General features: G+C 49.3%; 1 protein-coding gene across 1 annotated transcript in view; it reads left to right on the forward strand.

Annotated features, from left to right (window-relative positions):
- The window catches only part of ADAMTS2 (ADAM metallopeptidase with thrombospondin type 1 motif 2), a 225596-nt gene that overhangs the window by 167811 nt on the left and 30656 nt on the right, over nucleotides 1–27129 (forward strand). The window contains exons 6-10 of the mRNA XM_028092585.2: nucleotides 3805–3961; nucleotides 10827–10932; nucleotides 11593–11736; nucleotides 12157–12289; nucleotides 13595–13708. Of these exons, the coding sequence (XP_027948386.1) occupies nucleotides 3805–3961; nucleotides 10827–10932; nucleotides 11593–11736; nucleotides 12157–12289; nucleotides 13595–13708 (654 nt within the window). The remainder of the gene's footprint in view (nucleotides 1–3804; nucleotides 3962–10826; nucleotides 10933–11592; nucleotides 11737–12156; nucleotides 12290–13594; nucleotides 13709–27129) is intronic.

Consider the following 27129-nt stretch of genomic DNA (forward strand, 5'->3'; position numbering starts at 1 on the left):
GCCCAAGAAATCCGATCTGGCCCCCATTTCTGCATACCCATGGTAGTGGGGTGCTGGGTGCTGTCACCCTGACAGCTGTGTAGGGGCTTCTGGCTTTGCTAGCGTCCTCACTTACCACCGATCGACCCCCACCTTCTTTATTGTGGCGAGGAAATATTTCCGCGTACCCTTACCCCTTTCTCAATGGGCAACACAAAAGATAGATTTGTTTTTCTTATAACCAACCTGCCTCACTGATTTACATCACCTGCCTCACCCCTGTCGGCGTTTGGGGGTTCAACACCCTCCCAGTACTTCCCACAAGCCCACCTCCTGAGCACTCTGGCCTCTCCCCCCAACCCCCGCTCGCTCTCAGCCTCTTTCAGCCTGGCTCCTGCCTTTGATTCTGTCCTTGACCTCATGGTCCTTTTCCTGCTCTCTGGCCCTGAAACAGGTTTTTCTTTCTGGCTGGACTTTGTACTCCTCCTCAAAGATGTGGCCAGAGCTCTTCTCCCACTGGTGTGGGGCACACCAGCTGGACCCCGGAGACCAGCCACTGCCCTTGACTGGGGTTCCTGTGGTTTCCCCAAGGAAGAAGTGCATTGCTCAAGACTCTCATAGCAAGTGACAATAACACAACTCAAACTGACTTTGACGGGAGAGGTTGCCTGACACACATGAATGAGAAGCATCTCTGGGACAGGCAACCTCTATGAGGGCCCCTGTGACTCCACCTCTTGGTATTCACAGCCTGGCAATAGTCCCCTCCCCTTGAGTGTGGGCAGGACCGAGATTCCCTTCTGAAATAGACTATGGATCCTGTCTTGGATACACACTGTCTTGCCATCTCTTGGGTTGCTCATGCTGGGGTAGGTGACTGCTCTGGGGTGTGGCAGTAACCCTTGGTCCTGCAGCCCACGAAGAGCTGGGTCCTGCCGGCAGCCACATGAGCAAGCATGGGAGCTGGTCCTCCCCCAGGGAGCCTTCAGATGAAACCACAGCCCCAGCCTCAGATTGCCAGCAATCTCAGGAGAGACCCTGAGCCAGAGTACCCAGATAAGTTGCTTTTGGATTCTTGACCTGCAGAAATAGTGAGATAATAAATGTTTGGAGGTTTTTAGGACATACATTTTTGGAATCACCTGTTATGTAGTGACATAACAAACAGATCCACAGCAGGCTGGCCTCAGGCCTGGGTGAGCCAGGTGGTCATGTGAGGACACCAGGAATTGACTTTTCTCTGGCCTGAGCCCTGCTCTCTCTGTGTTGGCTTCTTCCTCGGGTGGGGTCTCCTCACGTGGGGGCAGAGGGGCACCAGCAGCTCCAGGCTCATGGTCTCACATCTTTCCAGCTCCTTGGCCTGCTTTGGTTATGTGCTCACTCCGAGCCATCGTGGTGCCCGGAGGATGTGGTGCTGGGATTAGCCAAGCCTGAGTCCTCCCACTGCTGAGCCTGGTGTCGGACCCAGATGAACGGAGGGGATGTTCTCCCAAAGGGGGCCTGGGCTGATGTTATCATACAAGTCTAGCCACAAGTAACTGCAGCCCACCAGGGCCTTGGAGGGAACCAGACTGGAATTGGCCCAACACGTGGAACCCTAAGCACCCTGAGGGTATGCCAGCCCATCGCGGGCAATAACCTCCTGCCATGTGGGCTGGTAGACACGGCCCGGGAGGAAACAGAGCTCCTTCTATGGGAGGTGGCCCAGCAAGGCTGCTCAGCTGCTCTGTGGGCTTGGTGAGTGGGGAGGTCGCACTCCAGGGGGGCTCTGGGGCCATCCTAGATCGAGTGCCTATTGGTGGCCTGGTGATCTCCCTCTGATCTAGACTCGGGCTGGCAGTCTCCAGCTCAGTGGGTACAAGCACAGGCCCCAAACTCTAACACCAACTCACATCCGCCCATGAGAGTCTTTTCCTTCTCCTTCCATCCAGAGCTAATTCCCTAGAAAGGGCATCCTCCCACCTGATTCCTTCTTCAGAGCTACGACCTCTCAAGGTTTTCTGGAGGCAGCTACCACCTGGCAGGGACTCGGACTGACCTGCAGGCATCTGGCTTAGATGGGACACAGATGCCACACTCCCTTCATCCGGGTGGCGAAGGTTGTGCTAGGGCCTTACGACCACAGATACTTATTTCCTGCTCCTGTTACGTGTTTGGCATCTCTGTCACTCAGGGCCTGGGTGAGAGAGCAGCTACCATCTCGACATTGCTGGTAGCAAGGAGTGATCTCTGCAGGGTCTCCTGTGGGCAGTTAAATACTCCGACCAGGAAGAGGCACAGGTCCCTTTTGCTCACAGCTCACTGGCCAGAGGGAGTCACACTCTCTTCCCGGCCCTGATTGGGGTGGTCACGCACATCCCTTTCCTTGCTGCAGCTTCCCCTGGGCTGTCCATCTCTGTGCCTGTGTCCGGGTCCTGGTCACCACACCTCTCATTCCAGTCTGTGACTTCCCTCATTGGGACTCACTATGTCTCGTTATAATGAGCACTCTTCTCTCCCAGGTGCCTTGTGCTTGGGACTTGGGAATTGGTGCGCCATCTTGTAAGTCATTGACTTGGATAATGCGTGAGAACCCTGGCAGTGAGCGGTCCACCCTGGCCTTGAATCATTCTTCCTTCTTCTGGAACAGCCTGGCTTCCCAGCAATACCCTCTATCTACTCTTCACTACTTCTATACGTGAAAAGGAATATGTGGCTATGCTTGATGGATGTATTTGTGCCAGGGAAGAAACAGAACACCTGCATACATGTCTACTAGGGAATGTATATCTCTGCTTTATGGACAGATGGATCCTGAAAGAGAAGAAGCTCAGGAAAGAGAAGAAGCTCAGGACTCTTTGCATGGAGGGAGCTCTTCAGTGGTGGGAGTTCATAGTGAGAGGAGCATACACACTGCCTGGTGTGAGGACAGCAGCAAGAAAAGGGAAGCGTGCTGCATAAGGGAGCCTTGCTTTGGGGACAATATGGCATATGTTTTGTTTGGGGAGGCCGTTTAGGGCAGGGCGTTGAATCTAGACTTCGGTTTTAGGCTTCCCAGCTGTGTGGCTAAGGGCAAGTTACTTGACCTCTCTGGGCCTCATTTTCCTGCCTCTCAGGGTGGTTGTGAGGACTGAGCGAGAGAGGGAATGCCAGCACCATGGTGCAGAGCGGGCTGCCATGCTGCCCATCCCACAGCCAGCGCTGCTCTCGGGTATGCGTCATGATACAAATGGGACGTGGGGCTTCCAGTGGCTTCCCACCTGTGGTTCCTGAGAGAATTATCGCTATGCCCCTGTTCTGTATGTGGGTCCTCTGCTCTATCTGCTGCAGTTTTTCTCCTCCATGGTGTTTGTGCTGTTGTCTGCAAGACCTTCAAATGGAGAAACAGGGCTCCCGTCCCCTTCTCTGGGCTTGCCCACCACATTGGGAGTTCCGTCTCCCCTGCCCAGGACCCTGCCAGAACTGTGAGCTCTTCAGCATGAGGTCCGCGTTGCATTTGCCTCCTGCCCAGGACCACCGCAGGGGCCCCTGGAAGTGGGCAAGGCGGGATGGACTGTGTGAGGCCTCGGATGGCCTCGGAGCTTGGCTTCCACGTCTCACCTGAGAAGTGGGCCGTGGCTTCGTGTGGACACTCACATAGGTGTGTGTGCCTGGGGAGCCTTCCCTCCACTCAGAAGAGTGAGCCAAGGGGAGTAGGGTCCTGAGGGGGACCAGACTCAGCACCATGTGGACCAGGGCCCCAGCAGAGGGGGTCTGTGAGCCCTACAGCTTGCTCAGCTCCCGTCCAGTCAGCCTGACGCTAACCCCTCACTTCCATCTCTCCTGCCCTCCCCCCCCACCCCACAGTCCATGAGCCTCATTGAGATCGGGAACCCCTCTCAGAGCCTGGAGAACGTCTGCCGCTGGGCTTACCTCCAGCAGAAGCCAGACACAGGTCACGATGAGTACCATGATCACGCCATCTTCCTCACGCGGCAGGACTTCGGGCCTTCGGGCATGCAAGGTGAGCCTCAGCTCTGCAGGGGCACAGAAAGGAGGGAGGCTGGGCATGAGCCACTGGCCCTTGCAAGGGTCCCCAGCAGCCTTGGTCCAGACTGGGGAGGGTGTCAGGGCAGAGAGAGGCTGTGGCCGCCTTAGCCAGCGAGGGGCTGAGTAAGTACTAGTGACCTCCCAGCTCATCGAAGACCACCGGGGCCTCTGCCATTTCCCCCAGGAAACTGCATCCCTTGGGGGGACAGCAAAGGTCAAAAGTGGTGAAATGGGTAGAGCCTGGGGCTGGCAGCCCCAAGACCAGACAGGATCCAAGGCGGAGTTGTTTGCTTCCCCCCATTTTTAAAAAACAAATTTGAATAAATTTTCCATCTTTAGAAATTAAAGGATTGCACTTAAAAATTCAAACTGTATAAAACTGACGGATCTAAAAGGAGAAATTGACAAGGCCTACGATTATAATTGAAAATTTTAACATATTCTTAGTAAGTGATAGAACAACAGACAAGAACATTGTTAAGGATACAGAAGACTTGAACGAAAAAATGACCTAATGAATTATAGAATACTACTCCAAACAACTGAGGAATACGCACTCTTGATGAGTGCAACACGAAACCATACTACGCGGGGCCATAGGGAAATCTCAACAAAATACAGAAGATCAAAACCACACACTGGAAAAGAAAAAGAACTCGAAAAACTATGAATGCTTGAAAATTAAACAGTATACTCATCAGTAATCTGTGGTTCAAAGAAGTAACAGTAGAAATTAGAATATATTTTTAAACCAAACGATAATGACAATACTACATATCAAAACTTGTGGCTGTAGCTAACATAATGATTAAATTGTATTTATAACCTTATCAATTTACCAGTCAACCACATCAACCAAAATGGCTAAACCAGATCAACCAATCAACCAAAAGGGCTGGAGAGTCAATCATAGAAACATCTATCTCAAGAAATTCAAGAAAGAACAGCTAACTAAACTCAACAAAAGTGAAAGGAAGGAAATTATACATATAAGAGCAGGATTGTTGAGATGGAAAACAGTTGTAAAGAAAATCAGTAAAATCAAAATTTGGTTCTTTGAAAAACACAAATTAGAACCGGAATGCCCCCAGCCATGCTAGTTTAAAGAAAGAAAGAAAGAAAATACAGATTTACTAAGATTAGGAATATAAAAGGGATATAATTACAAATCTTACTTTAAAAAAAGGTAATAAGATAATGAGAAGGGATTTTGAACATCATTATATTGATAAATTTAGATGAAAGCTATAAATTCTTTGACAAAACATAAAATCTGGGGGAAAAAAGGATCTGAGTAGTCTCATATCAACTAAAGATACTGACTTTATGATTAAAAGCCTCCCCTTCAAAGTAAACTCCAGGACTTGATCGCTTCACCAGAGAATTTTTCCTAATTTTTAAGGAAGAATAATATCAATCATACACAATCTCTCACAGAATGGAAAGAGAGGAACATTTTTCCAACTGATTTTATGAGACCTGCTAACATTAATACCAAAATCTGAGATGGACATTACAAAAACAAAGTTATAGGCCAGTCTCTCCCATGAATATATATACAAAATCCCAAATAAAATATTAGCAAATCAAATCCAGTGCTACACATAAAAAGCACTATAAGACAATGAATTTGGGCTTATCCTAGGAATGCAAGATTTAGCATATGAAAATCAATCATTGTAATTCACCAAATTAATAGAACAAAAGAGAAAAGCTTGTGGAATCATCTCAATTGATCAAGAAAAAGTATTTGACAAAAATTAATATCCATTTATGATCAAATGTCTTATTGAACTAGGAATAGAAGAAAATGTTCTAAATGTAATAAAGGATACTTACCAGAAAAAAAAAAAAAAAGCTCTAGCAAACATCATATATACTGGTGAAATGTTGAAAGGATTGCCTCTAGACCTGAGAATGGGTCAAGAATACTTGCTATCACCACTTCAATTCAACATTGTAGCGGAGGTCCCAGCCAGTGAAATAAGGCAAGAAAAAAATAAAAATAAGGGTCAGAAAGGAAGAAATCAAACTCTCATTTGAAAATAATATGCTGTGTACATAGAAAACCCAAAAGAATCTACAAATAAGTCATTAGCATTATTGAATAATTTCCTGGATATAATGTCAATATATAAAAATGAATTGAATTTCTGTATTCTAACAGCAAAAAATTAAAATTTGAAAACTACTACCACTTAGAATAATAAAAGAATAAAAAATAGCAAACACCTACGAATAAGTTTAACAAAAGATATCCAAGATCTAGACCCCAAAACTGTAAAACACACATACAGAAGTTATAAAAGACAAAATCAATGAAGCGATGTGCCATGCTAATGGATAGGGAGACTCGCTATTGTAAAGAAATCAATTTTCTCCAAACTGACCTGCAAGAGAATGCAAGTGCACTCCAGAACAAGTTCAGATCCAGCAGAATAGTTGGAGATATTGACAAGTTGATTCTAATATTCATCCAGAAATTCAGTGAGCCAAGAGCAGTCAAGAACAATTGGAGAAGATGAGCAAAGTATTCAGTGCTCCCAGAAATACAGTAGTTGAAGAGTGTATTTTGATGCAAGTGTTGACAAATGAATCATGAGAACACAGAGTCCAAACTTGAACTCACCCATGGGTGGACGCTTGATTTATTGTGAAGTGGAGGGGAAAGATGGTCTTTTCAACAAATGGTTGAAATGGTCAAATGGTCAGGTCAGGCAAATATCCAAATTGGGGGAAAAAAATGAAGCTTGACACCCCTCCTTTTTTAACTTAATTTTTTTCATTGAGATATAATTGACATATGTCATTATATTAGTTTCAGGTGTGCAACATAATGACAGGCTATATCCTGAAATGATCACAAGTCTAGTTAATATCCATCACCACACATTGTTACAAGGTTTTTTTCTTGTGATGAGAACTTTTAAGATCTACTCTCCTAGCAACTTTCAAATACACAATACAGTATTATGAACTACTGTTTCCATGCTGTACATTACATCCTCAGATCCTATAACTAGAGGTTTATACCTTTTGACCACCTTCCCTCATTTTGCCCACCCCCTACCCACTGCTTCTGTATCTATGAGTTTGGCTTTATTTATTTATTTTTGGATTCCACATATAAGTGAGATCACAGGGTGTTTGTCGTTCTCTGCCTGACTTATTTCAATTAGCATAATGCCCTCAAGTTCCGTCCATGTTGTGAACAGCAGAATTTCCCTTTTATGGCTGAATAATATTCCGGTGTGTGTACACACCACATCTTCTTTATCCATTCATCCACTGATGGACACTTAGGTTGTTTCCACATCTTGGCTATCATAAATAATGCTGCAATGAACATGGGGGCTGTAGATGGCTTTTTGAGTTAGGTTTGTGTTTCCTTCAGATAAATACCCTGAAGTAGAATTTCTGGATCATAGTTCTATAGTTAAAGATAGTTCTATTTTTAAATTTTTCAAGGAAACTCCATACTGTTTTCCACAGTGGCTGCACCAATTTACAGTCCCACCAACAATGCACAAGGGTCCCAGTTCCACACCAACACTTGTTATTTCTTAGTCTTTTTGATACTAGCTATTCTAACAGATGTGGAGTGATACCTCATTGTGTTTTTGACTTGCATTTCCCTGATGGTGAGTGATGTTGAGCATCTTTTCATGTACCTGTTGGCCATCTGGATGTCTTCTTTGGAAGAATGTCTATTCGGGTCCTCTACCCATTTTTAAATTGTGTTGCTTGTTTGTTTTTGCTATTGAGTTGTTTGAGTTCCTTATATATTTTGAATATTAACCCCTTATCAGATATACAACTTGCAAATATTTCCTCCTGTTTTGAGAGAGGATGTCATGATTGGAGGCAGCAAGAAGGGGCTTCTGTGGTGCTGGTACGGTTATATTTCTTAACTGGGGAGACTGCTATGTAGGTGTGATCCTTTTGTGATGATTCACTTGTTGTATCCTATGACTTGTGCATTTTCATGGATGTATATCATACTTCAAAAGAAAGAGCTTTAAAAAACCATATAAACTATATATTCAGAAGAGTGGACCCATTTTACCCCATTCCCATTTTCTACAGATAGTCATTTTTATTAGTTTGATCATTAGGTTGATCATTCTAGTGATCCTTTTTATATAAATGAGTATACTTATATAATGTACACGCTCATTACACCCACCACTTCCTTCCATGAATTTTTATACCTACTGCCCTGCATCTTCCTCCACTCTTTTGACCTTTGGCTTCTCTCTGCTGCCCACTTGCTCATATCTGCATAACTAGGGAGACTTCCTGAGTGACCCTGACCAGAGGCCAGATCAGTTTATGTCAACAAAACATTTCTCTGGCAAAGACCAAGATGCAAAACAAAATCAGAGAACTGACTCTAGAGGACACAGAGATAATTTAGAGACTGGAGAAGAACTTTTAAAAAAAAGTAATAGTTCCCAGAATGTTTGAGAAGATACATCCCATAAACCCAGCACGGGTTGCTAGGAAGAATTAGAGAACAGCAAAGAATCTTTATGAAACTAAAGATATAATGGGTAAAATAGAAAATTCAGAAGCTGAAATAAAAAGTCAAGGACAGGGGCTCCTGGGTGGCTCAGTGGGTTAAGTGTCTGACTCTTGATTTCAGCTCAGGTCACGATCTTAGGGTCATGATCTCTGCGCTCATTGTGGAGTCTGCTTGAGATTCTCTCTCTCCTTCCTCTTTTGCTCCTCCCCCGGCTTGTGCATGCTCTCTAAATAAATAAATAGATAAATAAATAAAAATAAAATCTTAAAAAAAGTCAAGGGCATCCAAAAAGGTTAAAATAAGAGAACGAAGACATAGAGGCTCAACCCAAGAGGTACAATATCTATCTAATAAGATTTCCAGAAACAAAAGAGCAATAGCAAAATAAAATAAGCTGGAAGGGCATAAAGAAAAATATAAAGATATTTTTGCAAACCTTCAGATCATAAAGACCCATGCAATATGCTAGGAAGTGTGAATAGGCACATGCAGTCTTTGCATACAACGAACAAAGAGAAGATCTCAAAGTTTGGCTCTGGGACACTGATTCCAGAACAATCATCTTAAAATCTGCAGAGCAAAAAATACTTTAAGATACAGATTTTCCTGGGTGCCTGGGCGGCTCAGTTGGTTAAGCAACTGCCTTTGGCTCAGGTCATGATCCTGGAGTCCCGGGATCGAGTCCCACATCGGGCTCCCTGCTCGGCGGGGAGTCTGCTTCTCCCTCTGACTCTCCCCCCTCTCATGCTATCTCTCTCTCTCTCATTCTCTCTCTCTCTCAAATAAATAAATTAAATCTTTTTTTAAAAAGATACAGATTTTCCTGTTTATTACAAGGGGAAAAAGACAGTGGTTTGATTATGATGATTTTACAAACAAGTCTAACACCAGCACACTCCGGGTCACCAGGCCCTCCTTCTTTTCTTCTCTACTCTTTCCTTTGAATAAATTGCCTTGGGATCGCCCCGTGGGGTCTGCGAGGAGTGAGTCTAGGTCAGGGTTCCAAGGGCAGAGGCTCCTTGCTTGGTGGGCCTCTAGGTGGTGTCCTAGCAGACCCCCCCCCCCACACACACAGCTCTGTCCGCCCTTCTTTATCTTATCCAGGGGCAAGTGGCTAGGCCCCATTCCCTGGTTTTCCTCAGTGGTAGGTGCGGTCTCAGGGTCATGTCCCCCTCCCCCTCCTCACCCATGGGAATGCTGTCCTCTAAGGCTGGAGACATCTGAAGGACAGCCCCACCCTCCGATCAGATTCAGCCCACCCTGAGGATTTAGCTGTTCCACGGGCCGACCACCTGCAGGCCTTCTGGCCCCCCTGCTTGAGCTGTTCTAGCTCATTCCTCAGTCCTCGCCTTGATCCCTGTGTGTCTCCATTTCCTGACTGCTTCTTTGAGCTGCACAATGTAACTGGGTTGGAAAACACACTGTGTCCCCTCACTATTACATGTGAATTCAGTGGCTCTTTCTAAGCCACTTGAGTGGGGATGGGGCTGGGCTGGCTGAGGGCAGGGGGGTCCTTGGGCATCTATGTCAGGGGGATGTGGCCTGCTGCAGCCACCCCTCCCCACTCCTGCTCCCCACCCTCCGCCTCTGGGGCACCTTGCCTGGGTCGGGCTCCTTCCCCACAGACCCCTGGAAGGGGGGAACGCTTCAGGAGGAACATGGCTCAGACTCTCCTCAGCCAGAGTACAGGTTCACTGGCTGAGCGCTCGGAGGGCCTTGTTGTCTGCAGCTGGCCTACCCCTCCATCCTCTCGGCCAGTCCCGGCTGCATGACAGCAGGGCAGTTTGGCCTGCTCGCTCTCGTCCCTGGGCTCTGCCCTTGAGCAGCGTCGGGGGTCCATCCTCACTGCTCCCTGTGTGTGCTATGGAAATGGGCCTAGCTGGGGTCTCACAGGACCGGGAGAAGCCACGGGGGACCCAGGGACGGCCCTCCCGAGGGGGAGTGGGCTCAGGGACCAGGGTTCCTAGAGCAGGCGGAGGAGGTGTGGAAGGCATGTGTTGCTGGGGGGCCAGAAGGTCACTCAGTGAAGTGCGAAGATGGGAGGGGGCAGGAAAGAGAAGAGCAGGCAGGAAGCTGCCAAGGCGGCAGGGAGCTCTAGCACTGGAGACCTGTACCTGGGAAACTGACCCCTGCTGCAGCGTGGACAGTGACGGGCACGGCTGAGGCCGGCTGCCTGGGGCGCATGTCACCTGAGCTGTGTCAGCGTGGGGCAGCTGGTTTGGCTTCTTTGCTCTGGGGATGGTGGGGGGCATTGGGGCCCGGGCATCCCCCTGATTCAGGCCCGGAGCTAGAGTCGCCCTTTGTCTCCTCCCAGGCTATGCTCCTGTCACTGGGATGTGCCACCCCGTCCGCAGCTGCACCCTGAACCACGAGGATGGCTTCTCCTCAGCATTCGTGGTGGCCCACGAGACCGGCCACGTGTAAGTGGCTTCGCTGTCCTTGTCGCGTGGGGAAGATCGGGGCCCTCTGTGCCCTGGGGAGGGGAGGGAGGGGACACGCCCTCTGTGAAAAGCACCTGGGAAGTTCTGACCCCAGCACTGCACAGGGCCGGCCTGAGGTCCACATTGTGCTGAGGGAACAAATCAAAGGTCCATGCGGGTGCTGGGAGACTCCCAGGCATTATGCCATGCAAGCCCCTGGGCAGGGGGCCTCCTTACCCCCTTTTACACACCAATAACCGGGGCGCTGAGGGAGCCCTGCCCGGAATTAGCCGGAGGCGGGGAAGCCACAACTCCACCCAGGTATGCAGCCCCGAGGCACCCCCCGAATTTGGGGGAAACTCCGCAGGGCCGCTGGGTCCGTGCAGGAACTTGAGCCCACACGGGCTGAGTACGTGGAGGCTCCAGCGGAGGCTGCGCCGGCCTCCGCTGCCTGCTCAAGAAACAGCGCCCCCTGGTGGGCAGGATGTCGAGGGGCGGCCTCCGGACACGGTCTCCCCCGCGCCCCTGGCTTTAAGAATCGAGCTGGTGGAAAACCTGGCTCAGGGCAGACCAGCGAAAGCCCCGGGGAGTCGCTGGGGGAGGCTGGGGCGGCCCCCCGGCTGCCAGGTCAGTGCGGCTGCCTTGCCCCGCCCCGCACAGGCTGGGCATGGAGCACGATGGGCAGGGCAACCGCTGTGGCGACGAGGTGCGGCTGGGCAGCATCATGGCGCCCCTGGTGCAGGCCGCCTTCCACCGCTTCCACTGGTCCCGCTGCAGCCAGCAGGAGCTGAGCCGCTACCTGCAGTGAGTACCCCCGGTGTCGGCAGGACGACCCCGCAGCGCTGGGCTCAGCTCTAGGAGGACGGGTGCACACCCTCCCCACCCCCACCCCCCCCCAGTGTGCCTTTGTCCCGCCCGAGGCCTCAGACTTCAGTCCTCCAGCCCAAGGTGCAGGGGAGGGAAGGCAGAGCAGCGCGGGTCAGTGTGCGCGTGGTGGGGGAGGTCCCGTTGTCAGGGGGCTAGGCCCTGAATGGAAAGTGGGCACAGAAGCTGCACCTTTAATGGGATGCCCGGGGAGCTTACCGAGGAAAAAAGATGCAGCAGGGAAACTGAGGCAGCACGGCTGAGGGCTGAAGGTGCAGACGGGCCCCCCACCATGGCTCCGGAAGGGGCCGCAGCTGCCCGCTGAAGGCTGCGTGTGGCGCCCCCGTGTGTTCCCCCCAGCTCCTATGACTGCCTGCGGGACGACCCCTTTGCCCACGACTGGCCGGCGCTGCCCCAGCTTCCAGGGCTGCACTACTCCATGAACGAGCAGTGCCGCTTCGACTTCGGCCTGGGCTACATGATGTGCACGGCGGTGAGTGTCTGAGCACCCCTGGGTGCTCCTGCCCTGTCTGGCTGGCTTCTCAGGAGGTGACGGGTGTTGGGTGGCTCCTGAGGGCGGGCTGGAGCAGGCCTCCAGAGTGGCAGTCTCTCCCTCTGCACCCGCTGGCTCCCTCCCACTCGGCACCCAGTGCCCACCTGGCCAGACCAGACATGGTCCTGGTGACGAGGCCTGTGACCAGGGGACCGCAAGGGATGGCGGGAGGAGTGCTGGTGAGGCCCCTGTGTTGCCTGCAGCATTCCGGAGGGCTTCCCTGAGAAAGAAGTGAGGTGTAAAGGCTAAGTGGGAGGAGAGGACATTCCAGAAGGCAGGAATCACATGTGCAAAGGCCTAGAGGTGAGGGCACATAGCATACAGAGGAGCAACCAGTCGTTTCTGGGGTCTGGTGCTAGGGCAGAGCCCTCGGCGGGACCCCCACTCATCAGAATGGACTGTGTCTGCTGCTCAGGGCCCACCCTGTCCAAGGCAGCGTGGCAAGAGCACTAGTGTGTTAGCGTCTGACCTGATGCTCCTCTCAGCCGCAGGAAGGAAGCAAGCAAAGTATTCCCGTTTTACAGATGAGGAAACTGAGCACTTAGGTGACATGCCTAAGGCCACAGCGAGCAAGTGGTGGACTCTGGGACTGATGCAGGTGCTCTAAGCTCTTGTGTGGCTGCCTAACGAGCTTGGTGGGCTTGATTCTCATTGCAGCGGGGAGCTCTAGAAATGTTTCAAGAGGGGAGTGGCATAGCCAGGTCTGAGTTTCAGCTGCATCCCTCAGGGACATCCTGGAGGAAGGACAGCAAGCAGAAAGGCCAGAGAAGAGGTGACTGGGGTCCAGGAAACAGAGGCCAAGGCTGAAGCAAGAGAAGGGCAGAGGGGAGGGCTTTAGGAGGTGGAGTCCTCAGCAGGGGGACAGTAGGTGCCCGTGGGGCCCTGCAGTGACAGCCCCTCCCCGCCACTCCTACCGGGGCCAAAGGGATGCCCACCCAGCCTTCCTGACAGCTGTCTGTCCGGGCTCCCAGCTCTCTGTCCAGGCTCCATGACAGGTGCAGGGGTCAAAGCCTGGAGGCTGGGCGGGGGGGCAGTTGCTGCAGGGGCAGGAAGCAGCCACTGCATGCTGGAGGTTGTCACAGCCACAGAATCACACGGGGCTCAGGGCACCACACAGGCCTGTCCTGGGCAGCCAAGCTGTGCCTGACTCTGCCCCGTCTAAGAGGACCCTGGGGGGACAGGGCGGGCCCCTGGAGGGTCCCCAGAGTGGGAGGCAGCTGGCCGAGCTACAGTGCTGTCTTTCAGTTCCGGACCTTCGACCCCTGCAAGCAGCTGTGGTGCAGCCACCCTGACAACCCCTACTTTTGCAAGACCAAGAAGGGGCCCCCCTTGGACGGGACCATGTGTGCACCCGGCAAGGTGAGTGGGAGCAATGGGCAGGCAGTGTGATATGCACGGGTCTCCAGGGACAGGCACTGCAGCACCGGTGGGTGGGGAGGGGCCGGGGGCCTTCTCGTGGACCCCTGCCTCCTTTCTAATAACTCTTCACACCTGACACTCCAGAATTTCTGTCCCCTCTACTTCCAGCGCACTAGTTCTCTGTCGGAACAAACCTGGTGTCCCAAAACTCTTCTCTGTGCTTCAAGCACCGCCGCCCCCCCTCCCGCCCCCCGCGCCGCTTGGGAATCCACTCCTCTCAGGAGCAGCCTTCTGTACCCACCACGGACACTGTGAGTGACTGGGTCACTTTAAGGTCAGCATTGGGGGCTGTTGGCCACTGGGTCCCTAGGCTCAGCATCAGGCTTAGCCTCTCCATCCCTGGGGCCTCCGTGTGTGCCCCCTGGAGAGCACACTTGTCCCTTGAGGCAGCTCCGTGGCTGCTCCCGGCACCTGCCAGCCACCCAGACCCACTTCCCACTGTCCAGCAACTTGACAAAAGACTGGCTTTTCTCACTGGTGTCCTTTAGCCAAAAACTCTGGGCTTGATTCTCACAGGCTCAGAGGAGATCACGTGCCCGCTCTTCAGCCAATCACCTGCTCGGGGCTGGCTTGTGCAGATGAGCCTGAGCCTGGGTGACAGCCCAGCCCCGCAGACCTGACAGTGTGGGGGTGGGGAGTGGGACGTGCACACCAGCTCATGTGCCCCACCATCAGGCCTACGAAGTTCCCCAAGTCGTCTGTGCCTGAGGTTCCTCCATGTAGGTCTTAAATTCTGGCTGATTTTAGTTCTTGGTACACCTTCTTAAAAATACAGATTTCCAGGCTCACCCCTGCAGGTTTTGGTTTGAGGTAAGGATCGGGGATTGCGTTGGTTTTTGTTTTGTTTTTGGTTTTTGGTTTTTTTTAAATTATGGCAAAATTCACATGACCCAATATTTGCCATTTTAACCACGTTACACAAGTCAGCGGCTTTTTATTGCATGCAGTAAGGAGGTGCAATGTCCTGCAGTGTCTTGCAGCCATTATTATGTAGTTGCAGAAGTTTTCACCCCAAAAGGAGACCCCACTAAACAGTGACTCCCCATTCCCCTCCTGTCTCCAGCTCCTGGCAGCTGCTAGTCTGCCTTCCGACTCTGTGGATTTGCCCTTTCTGGGATCCCAGAGAAGCAGGATCGTACAGTACGTGGCCTTTTGTGTCTGGCTGCTTTCAGCGAGTGTTTTTAAGGTTCATCCGTATGATAGCACGCATCAGTGTTTTGTTCCTTTTTATGGCTGAATAATATTCCACTGTAGGGCTAGACCACAGTTTGTTTATCCGCTCATCCATGGGACATTTGGATTGTTTCCGCCTTTTGGTGTTTGTGAATAGTGCTGCTATGCACATTTGCCTACAGATTTTTGTTTGAAGATCTGGGAATTGGTATTTCTAAGGGTGCGCCCAGGTGATTGAGCCGTGGCCCCCAACTCCGTGAACTGTTAGAAGTTGGAGGTGGGATGTTGTTAGCAATACGCCAGGGACCGCATGAAGCCAGAACTAACCATGTAGCCCTCCTCCCCACAGGAGCTCGGTGGAGGGAACGGGGGCCTTGAAGCCTTTGCCACAAGCTCCGTGATGAGCTCAGTAAACACTGAGCTGGGGGCTGAGACTAGCTTAGCATGGCTTCCTCCCCCACCTGTGTCCTCACTTCTTGCATCCCGCCCTGCACAGAGAGAAGGTGGATGGAGCAGGAGGCAGCCTCGCCCAGGCGTACTCGCCCAGAGTTGCAGGGCAGGTTTTACCTGGCAGGAACCCCAGCCACTGGGAGAAGGTGGGCGAGGGAATGCCTGCAATTCTGGCTTGTTTGCCCCACTTCTCTTGTGGGGCAGGGGGGAGGGTCTGGTGAGGAAGGTGCACAGATGTAGCCAAAGTGCTTCTCCTCACAGAAACCACCGAGCTGGCCGTTGCCCTTCATTCGTTTTGGTGGTGGGATCCTTTGTTCATTTAGCCCAGTAAAGACAATTACATTTTATTTGTTAAAAAAACAGAGCTGTGCTGGATGTGTTGGGGGCAGAGCTGGGCTCAGCCTGCCTTGGTTCGCCAGAGCACGGCGAAAACTGACCCACATCAGGAATTCTTGGTGTGTGAGGCGGTGGGTGGAGGGGCAAAGGGAGAGGCAGGGGCTCCTCCTGGGGGCCTATCAGACTCCTCTGCCTGTGTGCATTCGTGTCTTTCAATATGTTACTCATTACTGCGTGCAGTTTTGTATTTGGGCGGCAGCCCTCCCTTATCTTTCCCTTTCCTGGGAGAAACGCCACAGGGGCAAGGAGAGAGGGGAGTGGGGAGGGAGCGGGGGGGTTGGCTGGGTTGGAGAAATAGCAGGACATCTCGGGGAAGAGGGCTGTGAAGACTTCAGCTGTCCCTGTGGGGCCCCAGCCCTGGGCAGGGGGTGGACAGAGATCGGGCTCGGGACACAGTGTGGCTGGCCTGGGATCCTCACTGTGCACACTGTCCAGCAGCTCACCCCAAGCACATCGTCCCCTCTGGTGGTCTTGGCTGAGAGGGGAGAGGTAAGCGTGTTGACCTTGGGCAAAGAAGCGAGCAGTGGGCCTGCGCATCCGGCTGCTTGGCCACCTCAGGTCCACAGTATTCATTCATTCACATCCACTGTATGTGTCGGCCCCCTCTGCCTCCTCTGCCTCCTTCAGGCCTCACCATCGGTGGGGGTCAGCCGCGAGCGGGAAGAGGTGGCCGAGACAGGTAGTGAGGTCATGAGTGCCCTGTTGGGAAGGTCAGAGAGGCTTCCCTGTCGGTGACCCCCGCTGAAGCCCAGAAGGTAGGGGGAAGTGAGACGAGCAATCCAGATGGGAGAGCATGCAGAGCGGGAGCCTGCTGAGGAAGGCCAGAGAGGGCAGATGAGATGGGGAAGGCTGGTGTTTTGAAATACAACATATTAATATAAAATTTGAGGCGGAGTGAGGCCAGCAGACCAGAAGATGATTACCAGTGAAAACCCAGTTTGTTTCTCACAGATCCCAGAAAGAAAGCCTGCAGGGAGCCATGCGTGGAAGGCCCGGGGTGGGCCAGGAGGCAAAGGGTGGGGGCGGATATGGTTTCTGTAGAAAGGAACAGGCGAGGCAGGGTAAGCAGGCTTCGGATCGGCCAGTGTGAATGATGTCAGTGCGTTCTGGGCCAGAGCCCTTAGTCGTCTGGTACCCGCCCCTGGGGTGATTTGGGCAGGGCATGGTGGCCTTGAGTATGAGAGCCTGACAAGAGGATGTGTTTGGATCATAACCCCTGGAATGGTTGGTTTGCATTTAAAAATCACGCAATTGCAGGAGTTGTTTACTGTCTCTAGAAATTGGCTAATCCTGAGAGGGGCAGTCGCTTTAGGGTCAGAATCCAGAAAACAAAAGACACAGTGACTCCACATGGCTCCCTAGGAGGCCATGGTGATAGCCTGCTTCTGTCCCACCCTGTTGAGGGTGCTGGCAACAGGCATGCCCTGGATACTCTAGAGCAGAGTCAGGCGCAGCACAGAGGGTGCTCCCAGGTGCCTCTGCCCTGCAGGCCAGGCTGGTGGGCTCACCTTGCCCTCCCTGCGTGAGCCAGAGTCAGGGCAGAGGGCGGCATGCAGGCCCAGGGAGGGGGTCAAAGATGGCTCCTGCCTCATGTGTCTGTGGGCAGGAAAGAGTCCTCCATATGCTCTCACATTCGCATGCAGCATCTTGGGGAAGCAACACCCACCCCCAGTTTTCATGATTTCCGTTTCAGAGATGCATGCCCTGTGGAAAGGCCCCGAGATGCTCCTGTGTCAAGCTTCCTGTTTCCCAGCACAGTTGAGAATGGGCGGGCAGGCATAGTGACAGGGAAAGCCCAGGATCTGGGCCTGGGAGTTGGAGCCCTGGGTCTCCTTCCTCACGAGGGACCTGGAGCCATCCTTTCTCCCTCTAGCAAGTCACCTAAGTGTCCAGCTCACCGGCCCTCACAGCTCAGGTTCCTGGCACGTGGTACCCACTCAGGACATGCTGGTGGGTGGAGGAAGGTTGAGGATGGCAGTGGTTCTGAACTGTTAAACACACACTTCCCTGAAAGAGAGCAGGCTCTCAGAGCAACCCAGCAGAATTCCCGGCCCCTGCCCAGGTGCGTTAGCACTGTCCATGGTACTTAGCCCGCGAAGCAGCCCCGTCAGCTTGTCCTTGGGCTCAGAATTCACTCAGGACAAGCGACTTCGTGCTTTTAAATGTTCAAGCCTCTCTCTCTGTTGCATGAAATATTTGTAGGCATTTAAACGTATGTTCATAGAGCATTTTAAAAACGTTAAGCATGTTCTTTTAAATAATGGCACTGAGGTATCAGAGTATGCAATTGTTCATTTGGGGTAATGTTAAATGCTCACAGTCATCCAGGAGGAAATAAATCAAAATATTAGAAGGATGACTTCTGAGCGGTGGAATGAAGGGTGATTTTCCCTTCCTTCTGCCTTGCTTCATGTTTCCTATGATGCATGAATATTGTCTCTGTGCATTTGGAGCTGAGGCTGTGGAGGAGGTGGTCACACTGTGGGCCTGTGGGATGTTCTGAGTTGTCCTGGGCCCAGCTCCCCATTTCCAGACTTGGGACTGATCTGTCCAATAGGGACAAGGGGACCACTCTCTGGCCTCCTCCATCGTCCTGGTCCTTGGCCCCTCAACCAGCAGTGGCTTAGAGGTTGGGTCCCAGTCTCAGCCTTCAGAGATGTCAGGAGCACTCATTCCCTCTGTGTCCTAGTCAGCTCGGGCGGTTGTCACAGAAATGCCAGAGACTGGGGGCTTAAACAGCAGGTCTGTATTTCTCACAGTTCTGGAGGCTGGAGTCTGAGATCAGGGTGCCAACATGGTTGGGTTCTGGTGGGGGTTGCCGAATCATCTTTCTCATGGTCTTATAAGGGGCTTTATCCTCATGACCCAATCACCTCCGAAAGGCCCCCATCTTCTAATACCATCACATTGGTGCTTTAGGCTTTCACATATGAATTTGCAGAGGACACAGATGTTCATTCCACAGCATCCCCTTACCTGGGCCCTCTTCCTTGTCTGCCAGTGCCCCCGCCCCGCACCATCAGCTAGGGGGCCACCAGCCAGCATTTCTATGGGCTCTTCTCTCCCCTTCCATGGTTGAGTGAGGGGCACTTTGGGATGAGAGATGGGGTTACCATGGCCTGGAAGGACATGACCAGCATCACCAGTGGCCTGCAGCCAGGCTGGCCTGACCCCAGGCTCTCCAACCGTGTGCCAGCCTTATGATGGTGGAGCCGTTGACCGCTTACCCAGAGCACAGAAGGGGGAATCCAGAGGGTCGCAGTCTCTGTCACACCTCACAAGGGTTCACACTGGCATGAAGGCAGGTCTGGGAGTCCTTCAGTGGGTTAAGAGCGAGAGGCCTGTGTCAGGAAGGGAGGGAGGGAGGGAGGAAGGAGTGAGGTATCCTCCCAAACAGAGATGTGCACAGAAGTAGGGAGGCAGGGAAGGGCCCGTCTGAGAGGTGAGACCCAGGAGGGACGCCTGGCAGTGACTTGGGCATGGAGACGGCAGCTGCGGCCATCTTCCTGGGGAGCTCTGGCAGGATCACCACCTGGGGGGAGAACAAGGCATCGCATAGCAATACGGCCACAATATGGGGCTCAGCAGGCCCCCCACCCAAAGCTCTGGGCCGGCACAACTCTGACGTTGTGCTCAACCTTGACCAGGGGTTGGCTGTGGCTGTCCCCAGGAAAGAGGCACGACTGGGCTGGGCAGCGCACGTTGGCTGTGGGCATGTCCTGGAGAGGACTGGGAGCAAGAGCCTGGAGGGGGGGTCTCTTCCTGCATCCACCGCACTGGGTGTGGGGGAAGGAAGTAGAGTGATGATGGGCTTCCAGAGCAGAGGCATTCCCAGAGGCAGGGAGGAGAGATGGCATGGTCTGTTCAGAGAGCAGTCAGCGGCCAGGTGCATGGAGCAGGAAGGGCGAGTAGGAGCTGGTCATGCAGGGCCTTTGACGAAGAGCCCGTCTGAATCCTGCAGCACAGGAGCCTGCAGGCGGTTTTGAGAGAGGAGCAGAGGTGAATTTACCATGAAGCTTAGGATGCCTAAGCTCCGGGGCCTCTCACTTCCGCTGGGCCCATTACGAGGCCCCAAGAGGGGCCTCGCCATGTGTTCACACGGTCGTGTGTTTTCATAACATTTGCAAAAGTAAAGATCACTTCTTTTTTCACCCCCCCTTTCCCTTCAGTATGCCTCTGTCACTGCCTTTAGAGTGGCAATGGGTGCTTTGTGGCTTTGGCTAAGGAGAAATTGCATTTGAGGTCTATTTATTGGCTTGTTTACATGGTCTCAGTATCTTTCACGTACAGTTAAGTTACTACAGCTGTCCAGGTGCAGGAATAACGTCCAGAGACACTCACTCCTCCCACCGCCTCGCCAACTCACTCAGGGTCGCCGTGGAATATGTGCTGTGTGTGTGGCTCATTCTTCTCAGGTCACTGGATGGAAGGAGCTTCAGCTGGACCTGAGGTCACGACTGCTTCCATACTGACGATAGTTTTGTGTTTGCTTTTGGGGTCTGTCTTGCAGATGGGCTCCTTTAAACACAGATCCGACTTGGCTGTCTCTTTAAAAAGGCTAAGTGTAACCAGATGGTCTGCTTGTTAAAAAGCTGTCCACGCCTCACAACATATGTATTACAAAATATAAGGGGTGCTAAAATAAATTTTCAAAGACCAGGAGAGAAATCTGAGTGCAAATGGGATGCAGAAAGTTTATCCGAGATGTTGATGAAGCTTGAATGTGCCAGTTGCACTGCAGTTTTGAAAAGTTGTTCTGGAACGCTCCAGTAAAATAAGGGAGAAATGACAGGCTTCTGATTTGGATAGATGGATAAAGGTACCTTCTTTTGTCATTTTCAAATTTATGTATTTTTAAAAATCCAGATAAAAATTAATAGAAAACAAAAGGGGAAAGGGAGTAAAGAAATCAGGAGAAGTAACTCCAACTTCAGAAATTTAATTGTAACAAGAAAAGTTTCAGATCAAACCCAAAGCAGCCATTCATTAGGCAGAAGAGATAAATATCATAGGGATGTAACAGAGAGGTTCTTGAAATGTTTGACAATCCACTTAATGAAGGGGAGTGAATCTGATGAACACATGGGAGAAGCATTTAAACTTCTTTCTGACTTGACATGAGATGTTGGCAACGTCAAAGATAATCCGAAGCTCAGAATGTTGACAGTGTTGACAATCACAACGTCAACAGCAACAGTTACTGAGTGTTGGGTTTAAAATCAGGCTCTGACCAAGAAAACTTGAAATGCCCTGAAATCCACATCAGGAAACAAACTGGAGAGCAGTGTCTCCAGATTCGATCCTCTAAATGTTCCCATGACACCACCAATAACTTCTCTAAATTATCAATAATTTGAAAAAAGAAAATCTGTCCCTCAACATGCTAGAACCAGGGTTAGCGAGCCGTCACACACAGACCAACGCCACCTGCCACCTGGTCCCCCCCCCCCCCCACCTACCCAACAGGTTTGTTAAGATGCGATTCACATTTAAAATTGCCCATTTGGGGGCGCCTGGGTGGCTCAGTCAGTTAAGCGTCTGACTTCAGAACAGGTCATGGTCTCGAGGTCCTGGGATTGAGCCCCGAGTTGGGCTCCTCGCTCAGCGGGGAGTCTGCTTGTCCCTCTACCCTTAGCCTCGCTTGTTCTCTCTCTTTCTCAAAAAAATAAATGACTTCTAAAAAATAAAATAAAACAAAACTGCCCATTTTGAAGTGTACAATTCGGTGGTTTTCAGTATATGCACAGAGTTGTGCAACTATCACAACAATCAAATTTTAGAACATTGTTGTCACTCCAGAAAGAATTGCCGTCCCCATTAGCAGTCTCTGTGATTCATCCTCTCCCCTCAGCGCATGCCCCAGTCCTGAGCAATCACTAATCTACTTTCTATCTCTGTAGATTTGCCTCTTCTGGACATTTCTTTTTTTTTTTTTTTAAGATTTTATTTATTTATTTGACAGAAAGAGACACAGCAAGAGAGGGAACAGAAGCAGGGGGAGTGGGAGAGGGAGAAGCAGGCTTCCCACGGAGCAGGGAGCCCGATGCGGGGCTCGATCCCAGGACCCTGGGATCATGACCTGAGCCGAAGGCAAACGCTTAACGACTGAGCCACCCAGGCGCCCCTGGACATTTCTTATCAATGGAATCATATAATATGTGTCCTTTGTGTCTGACTTCATTTGATTAGCATAGTGTTTTCAAGATTCATCCATCTTGTAGCACATGTCAGTACTCCGTTCCTTTGAGTGGCTGAATAATCATCCATTGTATAGAACGCTGTGTTCTGCTTGTCCATTTATCAGTTGATGGACATCTGAATTGTTCCTACTTTTTAGCTGTTATGAGAAATGCTGCTGTGAGCATTCTTGTGGAAGTTATGGGTGGATGTGTCACTTTTCTTGGATATGTACCTAGGAGTGGAATTGCTAAATCTTATGGTAGCTCTGTTGCACATTTTGAGAAACTGCCAGACTGGTTCCCAAAGCAGCTGCACCTTTTTTACATTCCAACTAGCACTGCGTGAGGGTTCTGATTTCTCCACATCCTCCCCCAAACTTGTTATCATCTGTTTTTATTGTAACCATCCCAGGGGATGTGAAGTGTCATCTCGTGGTTTTGATTTGCATTTCCCTAATGACCTATGATGTTGAGCATCTCCTCATCATGTTTTTAGTGGTGATTCATATGGTATATATGTCTTGGGGGTAAATGTCTTATCTATATCCTTTGTTAATTTTTTAATTGAGTTATTTTTCTTTTTATTACTGAGTTATGAGAGTTCTTTATATATACTGGATACAAGTCCCTTATCAGGGTTATCAGATATATGGTTTGCAAATACTTTCCCCCCCCCATTTTGTGGGTTGTCTTGTCAATTTCATGACAGTATCATTTGATGCACAAAAGGTTTTAATTTTGGTGAGGTCCAGTTTATCTATTTTTTCCCTTTTGTTGCCTGTGCTTTTGGTGTTGTATCTGAGAAACCATTGCCATTAGGTCACAAAGATCTGTCTCTGTGTTGCATTCTGAGGATAGCCCTTACCTTTAGGCTTATGATCCATTTTCAGTTGACTTTTGTGCAAGGTGTGAGGTAGGAGTCCAACTTCATCCTTTTGCCTGTGGACATCCAGTCGTCTCAGCATCATTGCTGAAGAGACTGTTCCCTTTCTGTTGAATCATCTTGTTACCCTTGTTGGAAACCAACTGACCACACGTAAGGGTTCATTTCTGGACTCTGCATTCTGTTCCATTGATAGATTTGTCTGTCCCACTGGCAGAGCCACACTCTCTTGATTACTGTAGTTTTGTATTAAATTTTGAAGTAGGGAAATGCAAGTTGTCCCACTTCGTTCTTCTCCAAGATTGTTTTGGCTGTTTCTGGTCCTTTGACCTGTCAGAATGGCTAGAACCCAAAAGACAGGAAATAACAAGTGTTGGTGAGGATGTCCATATCAATTTTAGGAGTTTTTCAGCAGGGATTTTGATAGGATTACATTGAATCTAGAGTATCGACATATTAAGTTTGATCCATAAACATAGGATGTCTTTATTTGGATCTTTAATTTATTTCAACGATGTTTTGTAGTTTTCATTGTGCATGTTTTATACTTCTTTGGTTCAATTTATTACTAAGGTTTTTTTGTCTTCTTTTTGATGCTATTATAGATAGATTCTTAACTTCCAGTTCATTCATAGGATAAACTGTTCATAGAAATACAATTGATTTTTCTATATTGATCTTGTGCCCTGCAATCTCACTGAATTTCTTTATTAGATCTAATAGTTTTTTAGTGGGTTCTTTAGAAGTTTCTGTATATAAGATTAGGTCATTTGCAAATAGAAATAGTTTTACTTCTTCTTTTCCGATCTGGATGCCAAGGCTACTTGTCCTGGCTAGAACTTCCAGTACAATGTTGATTAGAAGTCTTGGTCCTGATCATAGGGGGAAATCATTCATTCCTTCATGATTAAGCATGATGTGAGCTATGGGTAGTTCCTCGATATTCTTTATCAGATTGAGGAAATTCTTTTCTATTCCTTGTCTGTGTGTGTGTGTGTGTGTGTGTGTGCGCGTGTGTGTGTGTTTTCAGGAAAGGATGTTGGCTATTGCCAGATTTCTTTTTTTGAGTCTTGAGGCAATCATACAATTTGTTCTTTATTCTGTTAATATGGCTTATTACACTGATTGATTTTCGGATATTAACCCCTGCACTCCTGGGATAAACTTCACTTGGTCGTGGTATATACACTTTTAATATGCTGTTAGATTCAGTTTGCTAGGATTTTGTTGAGGATTTTTGTGTCTATTTCCATAAGAGATATTGGTCTGCAGTTTTTTCTTGTGGTACCTTTGTCTGGTTTTGGTATCAGGGTAATGCTAGCCTCATAGAATGAGTTAGGGAATTTCTTTTTTCTTCTGTATCTTGGAAGAGTTCATGAAGGAGTGGTGTTAATTTTTCTTTAAACATTTGGTAGAATTCACCATCAAAGCCATCTGGGGTTGGGCTATTATTTATGGGAAGTTTTAAATCACTCATTTACTCTCTTTACTTATTATAGGTCTATTCTGGTTTTCTGTATCTTATTAAATCGGTTTTGGTAGTCTGTGTTTTTCTAGAAAATTGTACGTTCCCAGCACTCTTTGTTTTTTTCATGTGGATTTGAGTTATTCTTTGGCGTCACCTGCTTTCAACCTAAATAATTTCCTTTAGTATTTTCCTACAAGGCAATCTGCTAGCCATGAATTCTCCTGTTTTTGTTTGTGTGGGAATATTTTTGTCTCGCCTTCATTGTTGAGAGATAGTTTTATTGGTTATCCTTGGTTAACACCACTACCTCTGACCTTTGACTATTTTTGTCTCACCTTCATTGTTGAGAGATAGTCTTATTGGTTATCCTTGGTTAACACCACTACCTCTGACCCCCATTATTTCTGAGTAAACGTCAGCTCTTGATTTTATTTGGCTTTCCTTATACACGATGAGTCTTTTTCCTCTTGCTGCTTTCGACATTTTCTTTGTCTTTCACCAGCTTGACTATAATGTGTCGGGGTATGGCTCTCTTTGCATTTATTCTACTTGGAGTTGGTTAAATGTCTTGGGTGTATAGGTTAATTTTTTTCCCCATCAAATTTTAGAAGTTTTCAGCCATGATGTCTTTGAATATTTTCTGCCCCTTTTTGTTTCCTCTCCTTCTGGCACTTCAGTGGTCCCCCCATGTTTCTCAGAGGCTCTGTTCATTTTTACTTATTGTTTTTTCTCTCTGCTCTTCAGATTGCAGAATACTGATCTGTATTCAGGTTCATGGACTCTGTCTTCTGTCAGCTCAGATCTCTCGCTGAGCCCTTGGTGAATTTATCACTTCAGTTTTTGACCTTTTCAACTTCAGGATTTCTGTTTACATTTTCATAGTAGTTTCTACCTCTTTCCTGACGTTCTCTATTTGGTGAGACTTGTCCTTTCCTCTCCTTCAGTTCTTTAGACATGGTTCCCTTTTGTTCTTGGAGCTGTTTTGAAATCTGCCTTCTAAGTCCAACATCTGGGCCTCCTCAAAGGTAGTTTCCCTCACCCGCTTACTTTCCCATGTGCAGATAACAGTATCTTGTTTCTTTTCATGTCTCAGAAATTTTGGTGGAAGCTGGACATTGTAGATAATACATTAAAGAGACTCTGGATATTGATGCCCCTGGACCTTGTCATGCTGTTGTTTGCTTGTTTATTTGTTGAGCGACTTGGCCACACTCTTTCCATAAACTGTATTTGTTTGCCCTGCAGTATGCAGCCACTGATATTGCCCCCCCCCCCAGAGGTCACAGCCTTGGGCCTGTGCATTGTCTCCCTGACCAGACAGGTCCCCCATTCCCACAGGGGTATTAGCCCGGTTCTCTCTGTCTCCTTCTCTGATTTTCCTAGTAAGCCTCTGGCTGTTCTGTCTCTACTGGTGTCACCCAGTTAGGTTTCACTAGCTGCTAACTGGTTCCTGTGTGGTTTCAAGAATGCCCTCAAGTACAACTTGTCCACAATACGGCCCAGTGAAATTCTGAGCCTTTCACAAAAGCAGGATGTGGCCAGTCTTTGAGCCTTACTCCAGACCCCAGGAGGTCTCTTAGCTGGCAAGCTAACCAAGATGCCTTGGTTCTTTTTGTTATGCTATTGGTTGTTTTATCATTTTACTTTTTGTTACTAGCATCATGGAGCTCCTGGCCTCCTCTTAATTGCTCAACTCACTACCAAGATTTCTTTTGTTTTAGACAATGCCTATAGGTATGAACTTCCCCATGCTCTGTTCTAAATAAGGTCAGTCCCCATAGGGAGAGCTATGGAGCTGGATGTTCTACCTCTCCCTCTGGGAAGACTGCTGCATCACTGCCCTGGAACGAGGGGCCAGGTGGCCCACTTCTCCCAGAGTGACATCCTGGCCTCGAGTGGATCACTGGATGGGGATGGCAGCCCCTACTCTTCCTGGCTTTTTCTTTTTAGAATGGGAACTCTGCCCTATAAGCAAGCTGGGAAAGGGGCTGTCAGGGTCCAGTATTCTTGGCCTGACATCCCTGGGGTAGAGTCCTTCACCTAGCAATGGGAACCCCAGTCCTCTTGGCCTCTACTGTCTGGAATCAACTTTCTGTAACACCAAGTTATGAATTGGGAAGTGCCAGTGGTTTACCTTTCCCACGGTCAAACCATAGCTTCAGACCGGGAGCAGGGAGGATAGATAGTTCCATCTCCTAGGCAGTAAAACTTCTGGCCCCCTTAGCTGGGGGAAAGGTATGGGCAACAGTTGTGGCCAAATGCCATGGACTTCCACTGTTCTTACCAAGATTTCATAGATCTTGAATAATGTTTCTTGAATAAACATTTCTCCATTTGTTGTGTCGACTTTAAGACAATTTCCAGATACTTTAGTGTTTTTTTTTTAAGATTGTATTTATTTATTTGACAGAGAGAGAGAGAGACAGCGAGACTTTAAGACAATTTCCAGATACTTTAGTGTTGTTTTTTTTAAGATTGTATTTATTTATTTGACAGAGAGAGAGAGAGACAGCGAGACTTTAAGACAATTTCCAGATACTTTAGTGTTGTTTTTTTTAAGATTGTATTTATTTATTTGACAGAGAGAGAGAGACAGCGAGAGCAGGAACACAAGCAGGGGGAGTGGGAGAGGGAGAAGCAAGCTTCCTGCTGAGCAAGGAGCCCAATGCGGGGCTCGATCCCAGGACCCTGGGATCATGACCTGAGCCGAAGGCAGACGCTTAACGTCTGAGCCACCCAGGCGCCCTAAGTGGTTGTTTTTTAAAAATAATGTTCACCAGTTAAGTGGTTATCTTACTGAGGGTGGAGTTCA

The sequence above is a fragment of the Eumetopias jubatus genome, unplaced genomic scaffold (assembly GCF_037043125.1).
Source record: "Eumetopias jubatus isolate StellerSeaLion01/CBP00866 unplaced genomic scaffold, mEumJub1_p1.0 scaffold_5, whole genome shotgun sequence".
NCBI lineage: Eukaryota > Metazoa > Chordata > Mammalia > Carnivora > Otariidae > Eumetopias > Eumetopias jubatus.